General features: G+C 41.2%; 1 protein-coding gene across 2 annotated transcripts in view; it reads right to left on the bottom strand.

Annotated features, from left to right (window-relative positions):
* FER1L6 (fer-1 like family member 6) overlaps positions 1 to 19,979 on the bottom strand; it is a 73,704-nt gene extending 53,725 nt beyond the window's left edge. The window contains exons 1-2 of one of the 2 annotated variants that reach the window (XM_083868252.1): positions 19,872 to 19,979; positions 206 to 288 (exon numbers count right to left, since the gene is read on the bottom strand). In XM_083868252.1, coding sequence (XP_083724378.1) covers positions 206 to 288; positions 19,872 to 19,891 — 103 coding nt within the window. In that variant the 5' untranslated portion in view covers positions 19,892 to 19,979. Of the gene's footprint in view, positions 1 to 205; positions 289 to 7,859; positions 8,139 to 19,871 lie in introns of those variants that run through there. The other variant, XM_083868251.1, reaches the window with a different exon arrangement.
* Between the last annotated feature and the right edge of the window lie 251 nt (positions 19,980 to 20,230).

The following is a 20,230-nucleotide window of genomic DNA, read 5'->3' as shown; positions in this document are numbered from 1 at the left end:
GAATCTGAATGTCAACTTTGTGAAACAGTTAATGCAAAAAGAATTAGCTCTCTGTTTATTTGGGAGGGATAAGGGTTTACTGCCTGTTTTATCAATGCTAATAAGTCTTGATACACAATTCAAATGAGTTCACATGAAATCAGATCTAATATAATCCCCCACCACTTGCTCATCCCTGTTGCAATATTGATTTATGAGGCTTTACCTAATGCATCTTTGTTTGCAATAGTCAGCCCTTTCTCGCCTTTTTTCTTCTTCTTCAGCTTCATGCCAGCAAACAGCCCCTTTCTGCAAAAGTAAATAAAATTGATCACTGCAGTATCTTCAAACCTTTTTCTCTATTGGGCTCTAATTTAAATCAAGGAGTTGTTAAGAGGGAGTTTTGATTTCCAAGCATTATATTTTGAATTTCCTTTTTTCAAAAGCAAATGAGAAATCTCTGACTTAATACTTCATCTAATTTAGTTTCTTCTTAAAATTTAGCTATGTACAGGCAAACACAATGTGACAAGAGCCAATACTTCTGTTCAAACCAAGATGGCAAGATGCAAAGAAAGGAAATCAAAGATAAATTTCCAATCTACTGACTTCCCACACATATAGCTCATTTCTTCTGCCTGTGACAAGACCAGAGATGAAAGGCAGATTAGAGGGTCCAGAACAAAGGCAGTTTTCCACTGAATTGAGATAAAGTCATTTTTGTAAATACCTTGTTCACTGACACCCATGACACCCATAGTATCACATAATTTAGGTAGTTCTCACTCTCTTTCAGCAGCAAAGCAATGAACAAAACTGAACAAGGGTTACTCCTCAAGCTGTGTTACAGAAATACTTCTGCCTAGCATCAGTTCTTCCAAGACAATAAATATGCCACATGTTTCATAGGAAGAAACCATCTATGCTGCTTGAGAATTTTGTGTTATTACCTGTACGGACAAATCAAGTGATGAGAGCCAAACACAAAGGATTTAATATAATAGCATTTTTCAGGTTCTTTGTTGGCCACAAGCATGCAGTGAAAAACATTCAGCAAATTTTCTTACCCCCTGTCATTAGAAGATTTGTTTGCCTAAATTATTGTAGGTATAAAAATTTACCTGGAGAAGCACACAGTTCAACTAAGCCAAAACAAGCAGGCACCTACAAGATGAGTAAATCTGATAGTGGCCAGTGCTCAAACATCAGAAATGATCTGCAAACTCTAGCTGCGGAGGAAAAGATACAGCAAACTGGAAAGAGAAGTTGTTAATGTTTAAAGGTTGCATTCAAAGCAAGCAAATTAAGTTTAGTGCCCAGCCCAAAAAGAGTATCAGCAATATAGGGTACAACAGCAGAAAATGCACAGCTTCTTTGTGCCAAAGAATGCTAAAACCTGATCAGTACAAGTAGAAATGTAGCACCCAGAAAAACACACAGCTCAAACCAAGCAAGAGTCAGAGGATGACTGGAGGAAATGGCCATTAATAAAACCTGATGTGTTAACTGGGCTGTCTTCCATGATTATTGCGTTTACATAACACTTGAAACTGCTTAAAGACAGAACTGCAGAAGGTGCCACAGGGTAACAGAAAGAGAACTAGCCAAGCTTTGGGTAACTGCATGGTGCCAAAAGCAGCATCCATCTTCGAAGTAAACCAGATTCCAGTCTCAGGTTTTTACTCTGTCAGAGGTTTGGGCACAAAACAGCATCAAGGCTGCATCTGCACCCCTGGCCAGGAGCTTTCCTGCTCCCCTGATCCCAGAGGTCACCTTAGCCAAGATAACTATGCAGTTGTGTCCCTCCGTGACAGTGACAGTACCGAGGAGGCAGCAAGCACAGGTCACTTGCAAGGCTCAGCTATGGGAAATAAGAGTGTAGGTTCATTCAGCAAGAGGGCAGGATGGCATTCTCTGTATATGGGATTATTCAGAGAGAATCTTCTCTGTAAGAGTCTAAACTGAGTAAATTAAGTCTTCGGGGAACTGAATGAATTAATCCTTCACAAGAGGCTCCATCACTTTGATATGTAAACCACTTGTCAGCTAGTGTCAGTGTGCACACGATAATACTGTGCACATGGGTAACATCCACATAGCTTAATATAACTAGTTTGGCTTCTTGAAAGTGTTCTGTGGATATGATTTTTGTGGTAGACTGTTTGTACTCATGGAAGGAATAAAAATTTAAACTTTCTTCGAATTTCCACAAAATGTTTTTCGCTGCAGTTTTAACATAAATTCAATCAACTGCTGAAAACTTGAAAATTATTCTATCCCTTCTTCCCCAAGATGGAGTAAATTTTAACAAGAGAAAGTTTGGACCTTTTATGCAGTTACAGCAGATTTGATAATGACCCCAAAGCTATCCATATCCATCTGTATCCCTAAGCCAGGCCTAAAATTGTGTGCCTCCTCTAGGTAAACCCCAAAGACATCGTGAGGAAATGTGTCCCATGTTCCCCACAGGATCTCCTGGCTCAGTGAGGCACAAACACAGGAAATCAGGAGAGGCTTGGGGTGCAGAAAATCTCATTCACCTGTTATGGACCTGTGGGGAGGTTGGAGGTTGTTAGTGTTGAGGTATTACTCACAAACTTCAGTGAAGATTTAACCCCCACAAGCTACATGATGCACAAATAGAGGTTTTTCTCCTTCCTGCATCTTACAAGTTAATTTGAGATAGAATAAAGCAATTTCAAGTCCAAAGAGAAGGCAGATGAAAGAATTCTTACAGGCAACCAAGAGGTTTCCTGTTTTGAGTGCTTTGATTAGAAGCAAATAAAAATCAGCCATCTCAGCTAATCAAGAACATTTCTTAGTTCAAAGAGGACCGAGTGTCCCAGCTCCTTTCACATGGGGATTGTAAAAAATGTGAAGTTAGGATAACTTTTCTGTATATCCACAGTACAGTGTGGACCTTAGTTTATGACTGTGATTCACTGAGGTTTCCCTGATATAAATAGCAAATATGAGTGGGACATCAAACATATCACAGCATTTGACTATACACAGACCATGTTGAATTTGCACTTCTGTGAACACAAATGTTCCTTTCCTGTTATCTGTGCCACAGGTCCACTGGGTCTCTGAATTAATTTTCATACCTAGAGAAAAAGACTCACAAATTTCATTTTCCTCATGTCAAGGTTCATCCATTGCAGTATGCAGCTTTCAAAAAATTGCTTTCATGCTCTTTCTTTTCATCTAAGCTGTCCCATCATCACAGAGGCTTTGTGATCACTTTTTTCACCACGTAATGTTTTCTTAGATACCAAATAATGGCAATTTGCAGTCTAATTTAAAGGAAAGCTGGCAAAAATAATCTACTTCAGAGCTGTTAGCATGAGAGTTCAAATGACCTTCCTAATACTGAACCTCAGACTTCCTCCACATTGTTTAAACTTAGCATTTTCTCCCAGAAAAATCCTTTCAGAAGTCTGTGTGCTTGAAGAGTTGTTTAAGAGGAGACTGGCTTCCTGCTGTGGGAATGGTTACAAGCCATCCAGAGACAAACAGGCACTTCTAGGGTGCAGGTTCTCTACCTCACTGTAGGATGGCAGGAAACACTTCTCCATCTCTTACAAAGCTGGAAGAATAAACTGAGCCATCTAAACACAGTCATACGTAGCTCGAGGAGGGACTCTCTGTCCCCTTCCACAGAGCCTGCTCTCCCTGCAGTTTTCCAGAACTTGGTCAAGCAAAACCCAGCCTTGGGCTTAGCTACATTAGACAAAGATATTTGTATAGCTCTATTTTGGCAGCCTTGAGGTGCCCCTCCCTTGTGCTGGTGTGTGAGCTGGGCTCCTGGTGGGCACAGAGGAAACCAGGGAGTGAGAGCTGGAAACACAGAGGACAGACATAAATACATGGGCTGGTTTTTCCAGCACATCTCCCAAGATCATCCACTTCTCACATGGACAGGCTGAGTGAGCTGCCAGCATGCTTCTGGCAGCAGAAATTCCTTATTGGAGCAGCTGCTCTGCTTTTTCCCTCCAAGTCCCTTCCAGCCTGGAAGCAACAGTCTCAGCAAACCTTTTGGAACCATCAAAATTATTTAGTTCAGGGATGGCCAAAGGTTTGGGCACCTCAGCTCTGAGCCAGCTCCAGTGCTCAAGATTGTAAGCCATGGGTACAGTGGTTGCCTTGGCTGAGGAAGTAGAAACTGAAGAAATAGGAAAAAAGCCTTCTGCCTTCCTACAAATGAACATGAAACTTTATAGGTGGGGTTTTGTATTTGGATTTTTGTTATTTGCATTTTGTAAGATGCCTTGGTGGGTTTTTATTCAGCTCCTTAAAATTCCTCTTCTTTCAAAGTAAGTTCATTTTCAAAAGAGTCTTTCAGTAGATCAAACAGTACTGCACTAGGTAAATAATTATCTACACATGAGTAGTTCTAATTTCCATTAAATAAACACAAGCAAAAGGAACATAGTTCTCTAAGTTATAATGATGTTTCTTCTTTTCAAATGAAAAAAAAATCTGAAACATAAGAATGACTCTTGGCTCATTTTATCACTTCCACAATATGTGTTAGTCAAGGAAATTATCTCATAACTTAAATCCCTTTTTCCACAGAATAAAGCATAATTACAATACAAAGATGCAGCTTCAAAATGAAAAGTCTAATAAATCTAAAATAGTCGCATAAGCACAGTTGGTTAATTCAGAACCATTTTTTTATTAAGACAATATGTCATTTGTGATAATAAATGAAGTCCCAGAGAAGAAATTTATTTCACTAGATTTAATTATCAAGGAGGGCTGAATAAAATAAATTCTGTGATCTTGGGAATATGGAAAGGAAAAAAAATCTTAATGAGTAGTTACTGATGTACTCATTTAATGCCTTCTTTTCTCAGGATTATAGAAGTTAAGGGAAGACTTTGCCAATTTACTCATTCAATTTACTCTGTTTCCCAGTGCAGAGTAAGTGAAGTGAAGTGTTTTGCTTCGTTCAGTATACTGTCAGATCCTTCACCCTGCTTCAGCAAAGAACCTCCCTTTATCCCCAAATCCATTATTTCTGCTGTGGTTCTTTCAAAGCTTGGAGCTTTTATAAGCTGCCTTAACTTGTTTACCCTTTTCCTAATATCCCCCTGGTTCTGCTGTTTTGACAGGTCCAAGGATTTGCAATAGGAAAGCTTCAGCTCTTAAAGAGGGTGAATATAGAATCCTGTATGACAAGCTGCAATTTAAAAAAAAGCTGTGGGACACCCACAGGTATCAGTTCTGAATCTTGGGGTTTTCATATCTATGTGACACTGTAACTTCACATGTCTTTTCTCAACTATTAATATCTCATCGATGAGAAAATAAAATTGCAAGTTGACAACACAGTGGTCAGGATTCACTGCAGAATGCACTGGCTCTGTGCATTCACAAACAGGCTCTAAAATAGCTATTCATGAGAAGTTCTCCTGAATTTTGGGGATAATTCTGTGTAAAATGTCTGTTTCTTGCACTGCAGCAGTCAAAACCCGAAATTAGCCATTAGAAAGCATAAGAAATTAAATTAAAATATGACAGGGAATCTTATGCCACTAAATTACTGCATTTTGGCAACAGCTTGCTGCTTTGTCCTCTCATCTCAAAAGGAACATAAAACCTAGCAATGCAGATAAAACACTGTGAAGTGTGATCAAAAGAGGGTCCTGGCAGAGTCTATTCAGGCTGAGAAAGAGAGGATAGCTTGTGTTTTTCAGGTGGTGCAGTGAGGTAAAAATAATGATGCATTGCCTGAGAAGTGCTGAACTGGCAACCAAACACTAGAAGATGGTCCTGGAGGCATCCCTGATGGTCTCTTAATCAGCAGCTTGGTGTGCAGCATCAGATAAAGACATCCCCACTGTGCTGGGTGTGGTCAGGATGGGTGACAGAAGTAAAGGAGCGAGTGTCAGTTTACCCCTAAAGCACTGGTGAACCTACACAAGGTCATTACACAGGATCACAGAATAAATCAGTTTAACATCTCACATTCTGTGTGCAGCTTTGGTCTCCACATCTCAAACAAGGCACCAGGGCAGAAGGCACAGAAAAAGAGTGGGAAAAGTCAGTTTATGACAGACTGAAACAGTTATAACTCTTTATTTGGAGAGGAGATGACTGAGTGGGAATAGGATGAAATTTTATAAATTTAAACTGGCAAATAAAAGCAGAGCTACTTCTTACTCAGCATAACACACAACACTAAAATGAAGATTCACTTGATAGAACAAGACTGAAAATACTAAAAGAATTGGATGGGGATGTATCCATTAACACTCATAATAAAAATCTTTTGGCTGCTAAGGAGAATGGACCACAGAAAGGACCACAGAAAGTGCCCAGGCTCATGTGCTCCCCCTGAATATCTTATCCTTTTGCCACTTCTGGAGAAGAGCACAGTGCTAGATGGACATGGGATCTGACCTCATAGGATGGTTCCCCTGTTCTGGTCATTCCCCAATCATAAATACCAAATCTGTGCATGGCTGGGTCACCTGGCATGGATTTGAATCAGGTATGGGTTCATTATCATGTTTCTGTCTAAATGATCAAAGCACACAGCACAAGCTTTTGCCAAAATTATACCTAATCCAGCATAAAGCCTGATAGTGAAAAAGTGAATCCATTCTTGGAGCACACTTGAACAGGAAGGTGAGTTCATTCCCAATTATCACACTCATCTGATCACTATGTCTTTGAGAGGCACCTGGGTTTACTCTATTGCTTAACCTCACCTGAAGTGTTCTTTGGAAGTCAGCTAAAACATAATGAGTGGCATAGAAAGATGGATAAAAAAGGAGTGTCTCAGTTTCACTCCCAGACCACAAAACCACAGTGCTCAGTGACATTATCAGGCAACAGGTTCAAAACAAATGAGGGTGTGAACAAATGAGGTGTTCTTCAGTGAGACATGTAAATAACACATTGCAAAGGTGGTCTTTGAGTTAGAGAATTCAAAGAGATTTCAGGCACATTTATGGATTCTGTGGACAGAGGGTCTGATATCCATCCAGCTCATAAAATTTTTAAGTGTATGAAACTGCTGAAGGCCTTGCTCATACCCATTTCCCAAATTGTATTTCCAGTTATCCACCTTTGGCCCTTCTTGGGAGGCAGAAACATTTGCTCCCATGTTTTTCAGCATTTTAATTAAAAAAACAAAAACAAAACCAAAAAACCCTAGATGCAGAAAAAGTAATACCCGGTATACTGATATGCACTCTGAGCAACCTATAATTTGAACTTTTGAATTGTGCACAGTTCTATCACAAATGATCTAAAACTCCAAACTCTGAGAAGGCTTCAGGAACAGCAGCACCACAGCATGGTATCTGCAAACACTGGCCATTTACCCTGGCACATGCAACCTCAGTTCTTCCAAAACTTGCCTCTTCTGCAAAAATCCAATGGCTATTTATTGACACGTTCAGCACCCTTATGCATCATGAGTCATGACAGCAAGGAAGCCACATCCTGAACAGATGCAAATCAGTGATCATGTTCAGCTTTTCTCATGTCAATACAAAAGAGCTGGCTAACAGATCTACTAAATACTAACACAGGCAGACAAAATAAATAACGCAGCTGTTACATGCAGAGAAGTCCTTTCTTTTGTTCCTGCACCTCTTAGAGTGCTCTAATCCCTCTCTAGGGATCTTAACCCTCCACCTGCTAAGGACTTCCCATGACTTTGTGCAGTTAGAAATTATGAAAAACAGCACAAGGCATTATAGACTAGATCTCACCAAAATAATAATCTCACCCCCAGGAGCAGGTAAAGTAAGCATCAAAGGACTTGCTGATTTTCTTTTCCTTCAAGAAAAAGTCTTTAAATATAATTAGCTGAATTTAATTTAAACCTTGGAAGAATTTCCTGAGGGTGTTAGACATACCTGTGGGCCTGAGGTACCACTGTTGATGGCTCCATCCTGCTGCTTTTCTATCAGTCTTTACCTTCTACATTGTGAACAGGCTTTCTGAACTCATAGAACCAATTAGGTTGGAAAAGACCTCTAAGACCATCAAAGAAATCCAACCATTAACCTGAGACTGCCAAGTCCACTACTAAACCATGTCCCTGAGTGCCACATCTACACGTCTTTTAAATATCTCCAGGGATAGTGACTCAGCCTGGGCAGCCTGTTTCATTGCTTGATAACCCTTTCAGTGAAGATTTTTTTTTTTTAAGTATCCAATCTAAAACCTCCCTGGCCACATTTGAGGCTGTGTCCTCTTGTTCTATTTGTATTCAAGTTTGCTTCTTGCTGGTAGCAAACGTGGTGCCTGGTTAGTCAACCTGGTAAACACTGAACAAGAACAAAGATTTATCTCAGTGCAAACATTAACTCCTCCTGCTCTGCAGAGATCTGCAGGAGCCAGTCTGTTGTGGAAGCCATGCACTGATGCACTACTCTTGAACAACAGCTCCAAGCTAAAAAGCCACCAGGCTCATCACACCCACCAAGACACCTTGAAAAAGTTTAGATTTCAGACAGTCTTAGCAACCACTCTCTGGAAAAATAAGCCTATCTAAAGTATTCTTTTATTTGCACTCACTTCTTTTTAATTAACGACAGAATTTCTTTTTCTCTGTTTTCTTTTTCCACCCACAGCTTGCCTAACTTCTGTCTATTGCAGCTCAATGTACAAGGCTCTGAATTGTGGTTCCCCCTTCTACTCCTCCAACCTCCCCAGTTCAAAGGCTTAATATCTGTTATTCTTAGTTAATAAACCATCATATTAGTCACAGCTCTTGCCTCTAGTCTTGTAAGTACAACTACTTCCTTGACATTTCCTCTTGGACATACTTCAGGCCTTGCTGAGAACGAATTGCAGAGGTACAAGACAACTTTTGTTCGGCACTTCTCAAAGGCTGTTTTCACATTGTTCTTAACCTTGTCTGATGGGAGCTGGCCTTTAAAGAGGACACTGTATTACTGTGAGATGAACAACTTGTTAAGGACACCTTTGGAATTAAACATTTGAACCCCAGAGGAGGATTCATTACTCACAAAATATATAATTAAGTTCCCTGCAGTGATGAAGGACCTGTAGCATGTGAGGTATCAGTAATTTTGCTGCAGTGAAAAATGCAGAGAAATTAAACTGCAATAGGCAGCTTAACCCAAGCAATCAGCCAGGGTCAAAATTCTCTATTCTTTTATTTCATTCAGTGGAATTTAGGGAGATAGCTGCCTCTGCAGGTCAGGCTTATTTGCTCTTCCTCTGTTCAAGAAGATTCCAGCCTAGCTGTCCAGAAGCTGCCTTGCCATTCACCAACATCCATCACACTCTCATTTGACTTGAATGATTGAGCACAGCTCAGTTCAGAGCAGAAATGGTAATTAAATCAGATATCTCATATGCTCCTGTATCTGTAAAAGCATATGCAAAATTCCATTTTCTCCACTGGAGCAGAAAATTAATGTTGTTTTTTTTATTATTAATCCTGTCAAATTTTGCAATTAGCCCCAAGTTCTTGTGCTGGCTTTTACTGGAGATACTCTTCTTCAATTCCTTTCTCACTTTTTCTTATCTACCTTGTCTTTCCTAGTTTTGGTTAAAGATGTGCCTGTGCCACAGGCAGTTACTGTTGCTTTACCTATCTACTTCCCTTAAATGGCTTAATAACTCTCTCATTAAAAAGCATGAGCTACGCTAAAGAATGAATTGGAACATGTATAATAGCACATAACAGCACACCCAGCCCAGGCAGACTGGGCTGACAGCAGAGTGGTGTGATCCCCTGGGACACCCCAAACAGCACAGCCATTCCAAAGCACTTTTGCCAAAGTGAGGTTTTAAAGCACCCTGTTCCTAAATACCAGGAGCAGTCAATGAGCCCTTTCAGTGGAGGGGTTGCTCACAGTCTGCTAAAATTTAAAAAAATAAAAATTCTCTCTTGCAGGGCTGAATTGAGAAATGATTCATGACCTGCTCAGAATGGTTTCACTACCCTGTCCTAGAAATTGCAACCAAGACAGCAGAACTGGCAGCTCTGTCAGAGAGAGGGAGAGTCCTGGGTACCCAAAGTACACATCAGTGGATGATCTGTTTTGTTCACCATCATCCTGCCAGCTTCTCTCTCAGGCTGCAAGCCCCCTACACCATCCAGGTCTCAAACAGCTTCTTGTTTTCTAAGCTGGGCAAAGCTTCCCATAAGACCTGAAACAGTCCAATAACATGCCCTTTGCTCAGCTGGGCATGGTGGCTCTGCACTGAGGACTCAATTAGCATTTGAGTGGCAAAAGCTGGGGTGACCATTCAGCAGCTGCTTGACCTAATTCCCTCCCTTCCTTCCTTCCTTCCTTCCTTCCTTCCTTCCTTCCTTCCTTCCTTCCTTCCTTCCTTCCTTCCTTCCTTCCTTCCTTCCTTCCTTCCTTCCTTCCTTCCTTCCTTCCTTCCTTCCTTCCTTCCTCACCTTGTTGAAAGAGAAAGTAGAGAGCAAGTTTGTCTTGACTGCTTCATTTTCTATAGGAAATGTTTTCAGACTTAAGAAAATCAACAGTTAAGATTCAGTGTGTAAAGAGGTGTAAATCAGCCTTCAGGCCATATGGGATGCCTGCCTTGAGCTGCCAACAGGGCTTTTTAAAGTGGATATAAACATGTACACTGCTCCTCAGCCCATGTGTCTCCAGACTGACAAGGCTGGCAAGAAATCTCACAGACTGTTTTATAACTGAGTGCTGTAACAGCAAGGAAAGGCTGTGAGGGTGGTATCTCCTGTTCTTGTTGCTGTGAAGGACCATGTTCCAGGTGCAATTTCAGCCCATGTTTTCTGAAGTTTATGTTTCCAGAACTGCTGTGCAACATGTAGGGCAGAAGCAGACTCCAATGTGTGTATCTCTACATACTCTGAAATCAAGCCATGTTTGCAGAGCACATGGTACAATGGAGAGTCTTCTTCCAGGAAGTACCTTTTTTATTTATTACTGCTCAGTAGGAAAGCCATGGGTGCTATATAGAAGACAGACATTATATTAGTGAAATCAGACCATGTGATACTTCCCCTTTTTATGACCATAGTATTGACAATTCCATTCCTCTCACCCTTTGCTACTGAAATTAAAAACTCTCCAAGCCTTTCTCAGAAACTTTCAGAGACTTTGTGACTCTCTGAGATTTTCTGTGAACATACCCTGGCCCAAATACAGTGGGGTCCTGGTCTTTACCTGCCACTGTACCAAAGACAGTGAAAAATGTCACCATAATAATCTGGGCAGTTTCTGTGTCACACAGTGAGTGCTGGGTGAGGGCACAGTCCCTGTGGTTGGGAGAACAGGCTTCAGGGTGGTGGTAGCCAAAAGTGAAACTTTCATCAGCAGGTGATTAACAGCATCCTATTAAAATTGGTGCAAAACAAAGAAGCTGTTTCCAGCTGTGGTGTTCACACAAGAAAGCAGCAGCAAAGAGCTCCACAGGAGTCCTGCCTTCACCAGCTGCCCACCACATCACAAAACACATCACAAATCCCTGCCTGAGGAGGAACACTTTCCCAAGTCTTGCCCCTTTTCTCGCCTCCCATAGTAAATACAACCTCAGCAGTATTTGTTAAAATCATTTTTTCCCACCATGCTCAAAGTTCAGCTTTGCTTCTCCCACTCTCATCCAGCAGGAACAACCCTGAACCAGCTGTGATCCTCAACCCACCAGCCAGGACAGTAGTCCCTCTGCCTGATCAATTGCTCTGTGCCACATGAACAGGACAGAAAGTGCTGGCATGTTCATTTTATGAATCTGAGGCTGAACAGAAACTCCCTTGTATTTACAGAGTGGGTGTTTCCCTGAGCTGCCTGATAAATCAAGGTGGGGGCTGTACCAAACACCAAGTTATAGGATGCTTAGGAACTTAGGAGTGCCAAGAAATAGAAAGCTTACATAAGGGGAGGTTTTCAATAGTCAATATATTAAAAAAGTGACTCAGCCCCTGTCCTGTCATAGAAATGTAGACCAGGCCTGGGCTAAGTCCAGCCTCCAGTGGAAAGCCAGGAATGAGAAGAAAGTCAAGATACAGAGTCTATTTCCTCATTCCTGCCATATCAATAAAGTTGTATAGTTTTGAGTGGTCTCTTCAGTTAATGGATTTAAAGGTTTACCTGTCCCATGGGAAGAGTGTCAAACTTCAGTGGTTTGAAAAGTGCTCTAATCAAAACCATAACATTTATAGAGATGGACTGGTGCATCTGAGGACAGAATGGTTCTTCCAAGCTACCTCAGGCACTTAGCGATCCACATGTTTTGTGTTCAGTTTCTTTAATGGGTGCAGAATATTGCTCTCAATCACCTTTGAGACCCTGAGGGACCTGGTGCCATTTGTTCCACTGAGACAGGTGGTAGATGCCCCATCTCTACATTCAAGGGCAGACTGGACAGGTCCCTGCGCAAGCAGATCTACTTGAAGGTGTCCCTGCCCATGGCAGGGCATTGGGAGCAGATGATCATTAAAGATCTCCTTCTACCCCAACCCTTCGATGATTCCAGATGGTACCAAACTGGGCGTGTTGCTGCCAAATACAAGCAGCTATCAACAGTCATGCCTTCACTTTGTGGCAAGTCAGATAACAAGGAGCATAAATCATCTGCTGACAGGGATTCCTCAAAGCATTGGAAGAACTTCTTTTGAAGAAAGTGATACTTGGTTAGAAAAAGACATTAAAAAGGCTGTCCACTCAGCAGGTATAAATTGGTGGGCTCTTCAGTGACTGGGTAGCCCTATAAATGGGATTTCTCTAATTTTTCAGGGAAGAATACATGTGTCAGAAATAATGCAGAAGTATCTAGGTAATGATCCAGCTGAAAATAAATAAAGAGGTTTGATAGAGCCAGGTATAAAGAGCAGAATTTGGCTTTTGCAAGTGATGCTGCAAAGATGACCAAGGGCCAAGAGAAGTGCAGTTCTGGAAGTGGCTGTACAGTGCCATAGCAAGAGCATTTTTCCAATGCTTCTTACAGCTTTGGGGAGCAGGTTGCAAGGTGGTCACACAGGGGTGGAGCGTCAGAACCTGCCGACCTCTGCAAGACCTGGCTGGTGTGGGACAATGCTGTTGGATTACCCTCAGTGAGTGTATTTCTTCCTGGATATTGAACAGATGGATGCTCTGATGTAAAGGAAAATATTTCAAATTTGAGAAGCATAAGTGCTTGTGGAAGTGAAGTATTACATTCAGTGCCCTGCCCAGGAGTACCTCAGTGTTCTGGTACCATCCCTAACTCAATCTTTTAGCACTTGCTTTACTAAAAATTTTATTTCAGGGAGATAAAAAACATACAAAAGGGCGGAGGGAGTGGTACTCAAGAGCCCTGAATTGTAATCCCAGCTTTGCTCAAGGCAGGTGAGCAGCTGCTGGCAGGTCTCTGTGTCCCTGCTTCCCCTTCCATCTCCCTGCTTGTACAGCAGGTGCTACAGTGTGGCTCAGGCAGCACAAAGTGACTTAAACTCTGCTAATGCCTTTGGTTCTACTTCTGCAGTCATAAAAACTACTGTATCTGCAGAAATAATGAACCATCAGTGACAGGCTTAGGGCTGTGCTGGTCTGCAAAAGAAACTTACTCAGCCACCAAGTCATAGAGCAGCCTCACTGCCAGGTTAGCCAGGAGGGTCTGAAATCTGCCTGTAGTCACTGATGATACCTTAGTGCCCTGTGAGTTCTAAAACAAGCCTGGGGAAGGAACTGCTCCTGACCAAGCCTTGTTCTGTGAAGCCAGGCAGACAAGCATCCCTTGCTGAACCATTTCTCACAGGCAGTGGTTCAACCCTTCCCAGGCCAATCCAGATCTCAACCTATCCTTTCAGCTCAGCTGTTCAATCTACCTCTCCCCAATTATTTTACAGTACTCACAACTTAGTCTTTGACTTTCCAAAGTCCATTAGCAAGATTTGTCAGCAAATTGTTGTGGAGCTAGAAAAGGAGAGGAATCATATATCCCATCTGGGGGCACTTGGCCCACAATATTATCTATGCTTTGGATGTGGTTGTCAATCCCAAGTCAGAGCTAAGTCTCTAGTCAAGATATGAGTTAAATCACAATGGTTTCATTCCTCTCCCTCCCTTGCATTTCTAGTTATAGAAGGCTGCCTGGGCCATGGATATGAAACACACTTATGACTGCCCTATTTCATACCAAACCCTGTCAGTGTCAACAGCAGTGCTGTGAGCTCTCACATGCTCTGATGGGGAAACAAGACTCTGCTTTCTGCCCAGTACAGCCATCAGGACTCATGACCAAAACTACAGCCCATCAATATAGCCCCAAGAGTGCTGGCTGGGGGATCACCTTCCAGTGATGACATAAAACATACTGTGAATGTCAATTAAGCAGTGATATTTGCAAAGATGCTTCTGTTTTATCAGTAGATTGTTTGCACTGGAACACAACCATTGACTGGTGGGGAGGGAAGTATTAACCCCAAACAAATCCTTTCTGACATAGGAACAAAACCAGACTGTTTTCTGAGGGAAGTGCTCAGTATGTCAGTTTATCCCACATACGATAAGAGATTCTCTACCAAGAAGACATGGAGTTCAAACACTGCTCAGGAGAACAAGCAGGTTGTTTTCCATAAACAAAAAGCTGTGATCACAAAACAGTTCAGGAGTCTCTACACCTGACACAGAGCTGCTTTTTTATTCCAGCCTCAGAAATGTTGTAGGTCACCTTACCAAGACAAGTACAGACATCCAGTAGCAGGGGTCCTGGTGGGCAAATGTGGAGGATGAGGAATGTACACTGTCCTCCCAGAGTTTTACCAAAAGCTAATGACAATTCTTGAGCACATAACACAGTTCTCTATTTACAAATGCCTAGGTATGAGATTAAAGTTATGATTTTTGCATTGCCCACAGACTGACAACACTTTTTCACTGCCTATGTCCCTGTGATCCCACACTGCCAAAGTTAGATCTCTTTTCTTTTTAGATCTATTCTTCCATTATAAATCTGTTCTTATTGTCCCTACTTCAGTTTCAGTACAAATAAGTGAGAAGACCATCACTGACCAATGTAGAAGATGCCTCTAGATGAAGAGGTGAGCAGATTGTTATTCTGACATTTCTTGAAACAGGATTAGTATCTCACTTATCTTAAAGTGCAAAGGACTCTTATTTCTGGCTCAAGGGGCTGTAAAATGCTAGAGCTTACCAGTCACATATTCCAGAATAACCTTCTGTTCTGCAAAACTTTCAAATTCATCTTCAGTATCATTTAAGAGGATTATCTTCATAACAGACATATCTTGGAAACCAGAAGAGCAGGTGTTGCCTTCACTATTTCTATAGACATCAAGTTTAAAGGAAGTATTTTATGGAATAGCTGCTGCAGTAATTATGTTCTGGTCCAGACAGCAATCATTGAAAGGTGACTTGATTTTCATTATGGATAGCCTGTGCCCTATCAGGCCAAATAAATTCCCTTATTCTCCAGCCCTAAACCAGCCACAAGAGAGAGAGAAAAATAATAACACCTTGAACAGGTGAGTTACAGAGTGTGAGAATAATTGCCTGAGCCAAATCCCAGGGAGCCCCCAAAGGCTATGAGTGGGACACAGGGCTGCTGCCACTCAGCAGCAAGTGACCCTCTGGAAGTGCTGATCAGTGCCACACTACGGTGTGTTCTGGGTTACCCTGGCAGGCAGCTGAACACCACACAGCCACTCACTCACTCTCCCTCAATGGAGTGGGTGAGAGAAAAGGTTAAAAAGGAAAAACTCTTTCATTGAGATAAAGAAGCATAATAGGACAAAAATGAAGGGGAAATAATAATAATAAAAATAATCATCATTACCACCAAATTATGCAGTATGCAGTTTGCTCACCACTCACAGACTGATGCCCAGCCAGTCCCCAAGCAGCAGATCACAACCCACAGTCAATTCCCCCAGTTTATTGTTCAGCATAATGCCATATGGCATGGAATATCCCTTGGATCAGCTGGGTCAGCTGTCCCAGTTGTGTCCACTCACAACTTTTTGTGCCCCTCCAGACTTAAGCTGAAAAGTCCTTGACAGAGTGTAAGTACTTCTTGAGAATAACTAAAACATCATGTTACCAACATTATTTTCAACCCGAAATCCTAATCTTGCCGCACTGTACCAGGTACTAACTGTATCCCAGCTGAAACCAGGAATATGTGCTTCACACTGATGTTGCAAAATGCCTTTAAACTGGACTAGAAATTGGTCTCCTCTGGTCCTGCAGCACCAGTTTCCATTTGCTACCAGAAAATCCAAACTTGTAAAAAGAAATTGTGTGACCTGTCCAGATTTTCCATAAAATCATCTTTTAATTCAGAGATAGCTTTATCTTTCAAAGGAGAGGGTCTGAAAGTTCTGGACAAATATATTCTCTCTCACCTTTTACCACAGCCATCAATATGAAATTGTTTATCAATACTGCTCCTTTGTTTTACTGTTGCTAGAGGGAAGTTGCTCCAATAAAGGTTGTAAAAAATGTCTAGAACACCACTAATGCCTACAGCAAACATCTTTATGTCTCAATATTTGTGTCTCGTCAATGTCCTTGAGAGCATCCTCCCTTCACAGGGTGGAACTCAAAGGAGTTTGCTGTTTGGGGGTGTGATTCATACTTCTTCAAAAATAAACACATTTGGTTGAAACAAGTTCTTTGGGTTATTGTGGTATTTCTCAAGATGTTTGGAAGCAGCCAAGTAACTGCCATTACCACAAGCCTTGTTGGTGTCAGAGACAGAAATGGTTAGTCAAAAATACCTATCTGTGCAGTCTGGCAGGGAGCCTGTCCCCACATAAAAATTGGTCCTCTTCTGAGGAATTAGGTCTGTATCAAATTTCATTCATATTTTACCAGGAATATTTAATAAAGAAGAAAAACAAACAAACCTGAAAGAAGATACAGATCATTATGTGAAGAAAGATTTCTGGAGGAATTACTAATATGCCCCTTTGTATATAAGCATACAGAAGAATAATCTTCTATTCACAGAATCATAGAATAGTTGATTAGTTTGAAAATTATTAAGGCCAACTCTCCCACCACAGACAGGGACACCTTTCACCAGACCAGGTTGCTCCAAGCCTTATCCAACCTGGTCTTGAGCACTTTCCAGGTTGGAGTATCTACAACTCCTCGGGACAACCTGCTCCAGTGTCTCATAGCCCTCATCAAAAGAATTTTTCCTATGTCCAATTTAAACCTACTGGCTTTCAGTTTAAAACCATTGCCCCTTGTCCTGCCACTGCAGGCCCTGATAAAAAGTCTTTCTCTGTTATTCTGTAAGTGCCCTCTATATATTGAGAGGCTGCAATAAGGTCTGCCTTGACCTTTCTGTTCTCTGAATAATCTCAAATCTCTCATTTTTTCTTCACAGGAGAGGTGCTCCAGCCCCACATCATTGTTGTGGCCTCCTCTGGACCCACTCCAAGTGTTTTTCTTATGTTGAAGACCTCAGAGCTGGACACAGTGGGGACAGGTAACCCCAGAGGGCTTTCACAAGAGCACAGCAGAGGGAAAGAATCACCTGCTGGCCACGTTTCTTTTGATGCAGCCCAGGACATGCTTGGCTTTCTGGACTGCACGTGCCCATTGCCAGTTCATGTCAAATATTTCACCAACCAGGATCCCTAAGTCTTTCTCCTCAAGGCTGCTTTCAATCCACTCATTCTGCAATTCTGATATAGGGGATTGCCCCAACACATGTACAGGACTTTGCACTGGGCCTTGTTGAATTTCATGAAGTTTGTTTGCATAGACCCACTCCTCAAGCCTGGATAACATCCTTTCCCTCAAGTGAATCAGCTGCAGCTTTGTGTCTTCTGCAAACTTGATGAGGGTATTTGTACGATTCAAAGAGGAAGGTAATATATCCCTGAAGTAATTTTCCAAATCTACTATTTAAAAAACTTTTCATTTCTAGCACAACTGCTTTGCTTTTCCTTGTGCTGCAGCTGTAGTGAACAGGAATAAAGCTCCAAAATTGAAATGAAGACCCCCACTATGTTCACCATTGCTGGGATTGAGGGAGGGAGCCAGGGTTTGGTCCCACTCCATATTAACAGGCAAGACCATCCTAGAAGACCAGTGGAGACAGACAGGCTCTTCCAGAGAGCATCGAGCCACAAGGGCTTATGTGATGTTATGTGAATTGTTTTCAGGAGAAATACTTCCCTCAAAGACATCAAGCAGCCTGGATACAACATAATACCTAAAATTAATCTGAATAATCCCACCCAGCCTCCTCTTGCTTTTTTTCTGTGACAAGCCCTTCTTACTTTTGTTAGCTTTAAAGGTGTTCCACAGTAATGCAGAATAAATATCTATGTGATAATAACTAGAAATTCTTTCTTCTCTGATGGAGATATCCCTTGTCTGCAGGATCAGTCACACAGAACATTAAATGACTTGGACTCAAAAATCAAACACACACACACATATATATATATATCAGCAGAACAAATACATTTCAGCATAATAAATTGAAAAATTGATATCAATCTTACCACAGCTAATGTTAGTTTACTTTTAGGTAGATATTCTTAGATTGTTTCAATGAAGGAATCAAGCCATTAAAGCAAAACATGACTTTCTCTTTAGACACAAAAACCCCTTGTGCAGTTGTCCTAGAATTTAGGATGAGGCACAAAATAATATTTTTCGCCATGTTAAATTTATTTAATCACTACTGTTTATTTACTATTTATATAAACTATATGTAATTCTAAGGTAAATTCTCTAAGAACTTTGGCCAAGCTTTAGTCTCAGTTCCACATCTCTGAGTGTGTAGAGATGCTACAAAATCCATGAAAAAGTTCTGGGTTTGTTCTCCTACAGCCAAGGCAAAATTTGTTTTCTAGATCCACATTCAGCTGTGCTGCAAAAGAAGGTAGAGACAGGAATATATGCTACAAGCAGGATATCCTATTTAAGTAATATTACTTTTAACAGAAATACAGAAACATATGAATAAACTTGGGTATATATATATATATATATATATATGCATATGCTTAAAGACACAAACACCCACATATTCCTCTGTTTTCTTTCAGCAAAAAGGCAGTAACCTTTCCTTATAAAAAACAAGTACTTCAAAAACTAGAGCTAATCCCCAGATAATCAATTAGATCAACTTCACAACAGTAAGATTACTTCCAGCTGCTTCCCCTGGGCATTAAAAGATTTAAGTGTCATATTTTGCCTCTGGATGCATCCTATTGAAATCAAAAGACATTCTCAATGGATAAACTGATGCATGTATGTATCTTCCTCTATATCTACCTGTGAAACATAGCAATGCTGTTTCTCAGTACTTCTTCAGGGCAGAATCACAAAATTACAGGGAAAGATACCAGTTATGTTAAGCCAACTGATGCAGACACAAAAGCTATTTTTATGCATTCAAGCCACACAGCCCTGGACCAGGGTGCTCCAAGGGATTTCTGTTCTCTTAACTTGCACTGCTGGGTCACTGCACACCACGTGTGAACCAGAGTGGTCCTGAAGACACTATAATTCTAGAAAACAGTGGACAGGAAAAGAAAGACCTAAAGACACAAGAAAATACACTTGCCAGAGACATTAATCTTGTCCTATTTGAAGTTCGGTAGAATTAATGATCTTCCCTTGAAGACATTCAAACAAAAACAAAAAACAAAAACAAACCACAAAAAACTAAACAAAACCCCCAAAAAACAAACAAACAAGCCCTCCCCAAAAAAACCCCAAAAAACCCCACAAAAAACCCCAAACAATCAAACAAACAGAACCTCACAAAAACTTGCTGACTTAAATGAAACCTTCATGCAAGCACCCTAATGTTAAAATTCTAAGTCTCTAAGTCTTCCTGAAAGTCATTTTTTCTAACTGCAGATGTCTTACAGTTTCACTACCAAAAAAAAAAAAAAAAAAAAACCCACCAAAAAAGTGCTACGTTACCTGGGCTTTTTTTCCTCCATCTCCTACACCCTCCTGTTGTCCGGTGCCGAGCTGGCCTTCAGCAACTCATCCCACACATGCCAGACACACCAGTGTTCTTCCTTTGGCTGCCCATAGGGATTCTGCCTGTGTTTATGATTAACCCACTGAGAGACCTGCCACAGTAGGGTGAGGCTGTTTGAACACTTAATTGTATTCATGACGGTTCTGGTAGATAAGGTTTCCCAAAGCACTGGAGTGTACAAATGCAGTTAGCTGCTTACTGAAGCCTAGCAAAAGTCTGTGGTTTTGGCTCATAGTGCTCCTTTACAGAGACATTTTTTTCCCTCCTCCTACCATGCTGCTGCAGTCAGGTGGCA

This window comes from Zosterops lateralis (assembly GCF_965231275.1).
Source record: "Zosterops lateralis genome assembly, chromosome: 1".
Classification (NCBI taxonomy): Eukaryota; Metazoa; Chordata; class Aves; order Passeriformes; family Zosteropidae; genus Zosterops; species Zosterops lateralis.
The sequence above is the reverse complement of the archived record's forward strand: the minus strand, read 5'-3'. Positions and strand labels throughout refer to the sequence as shown.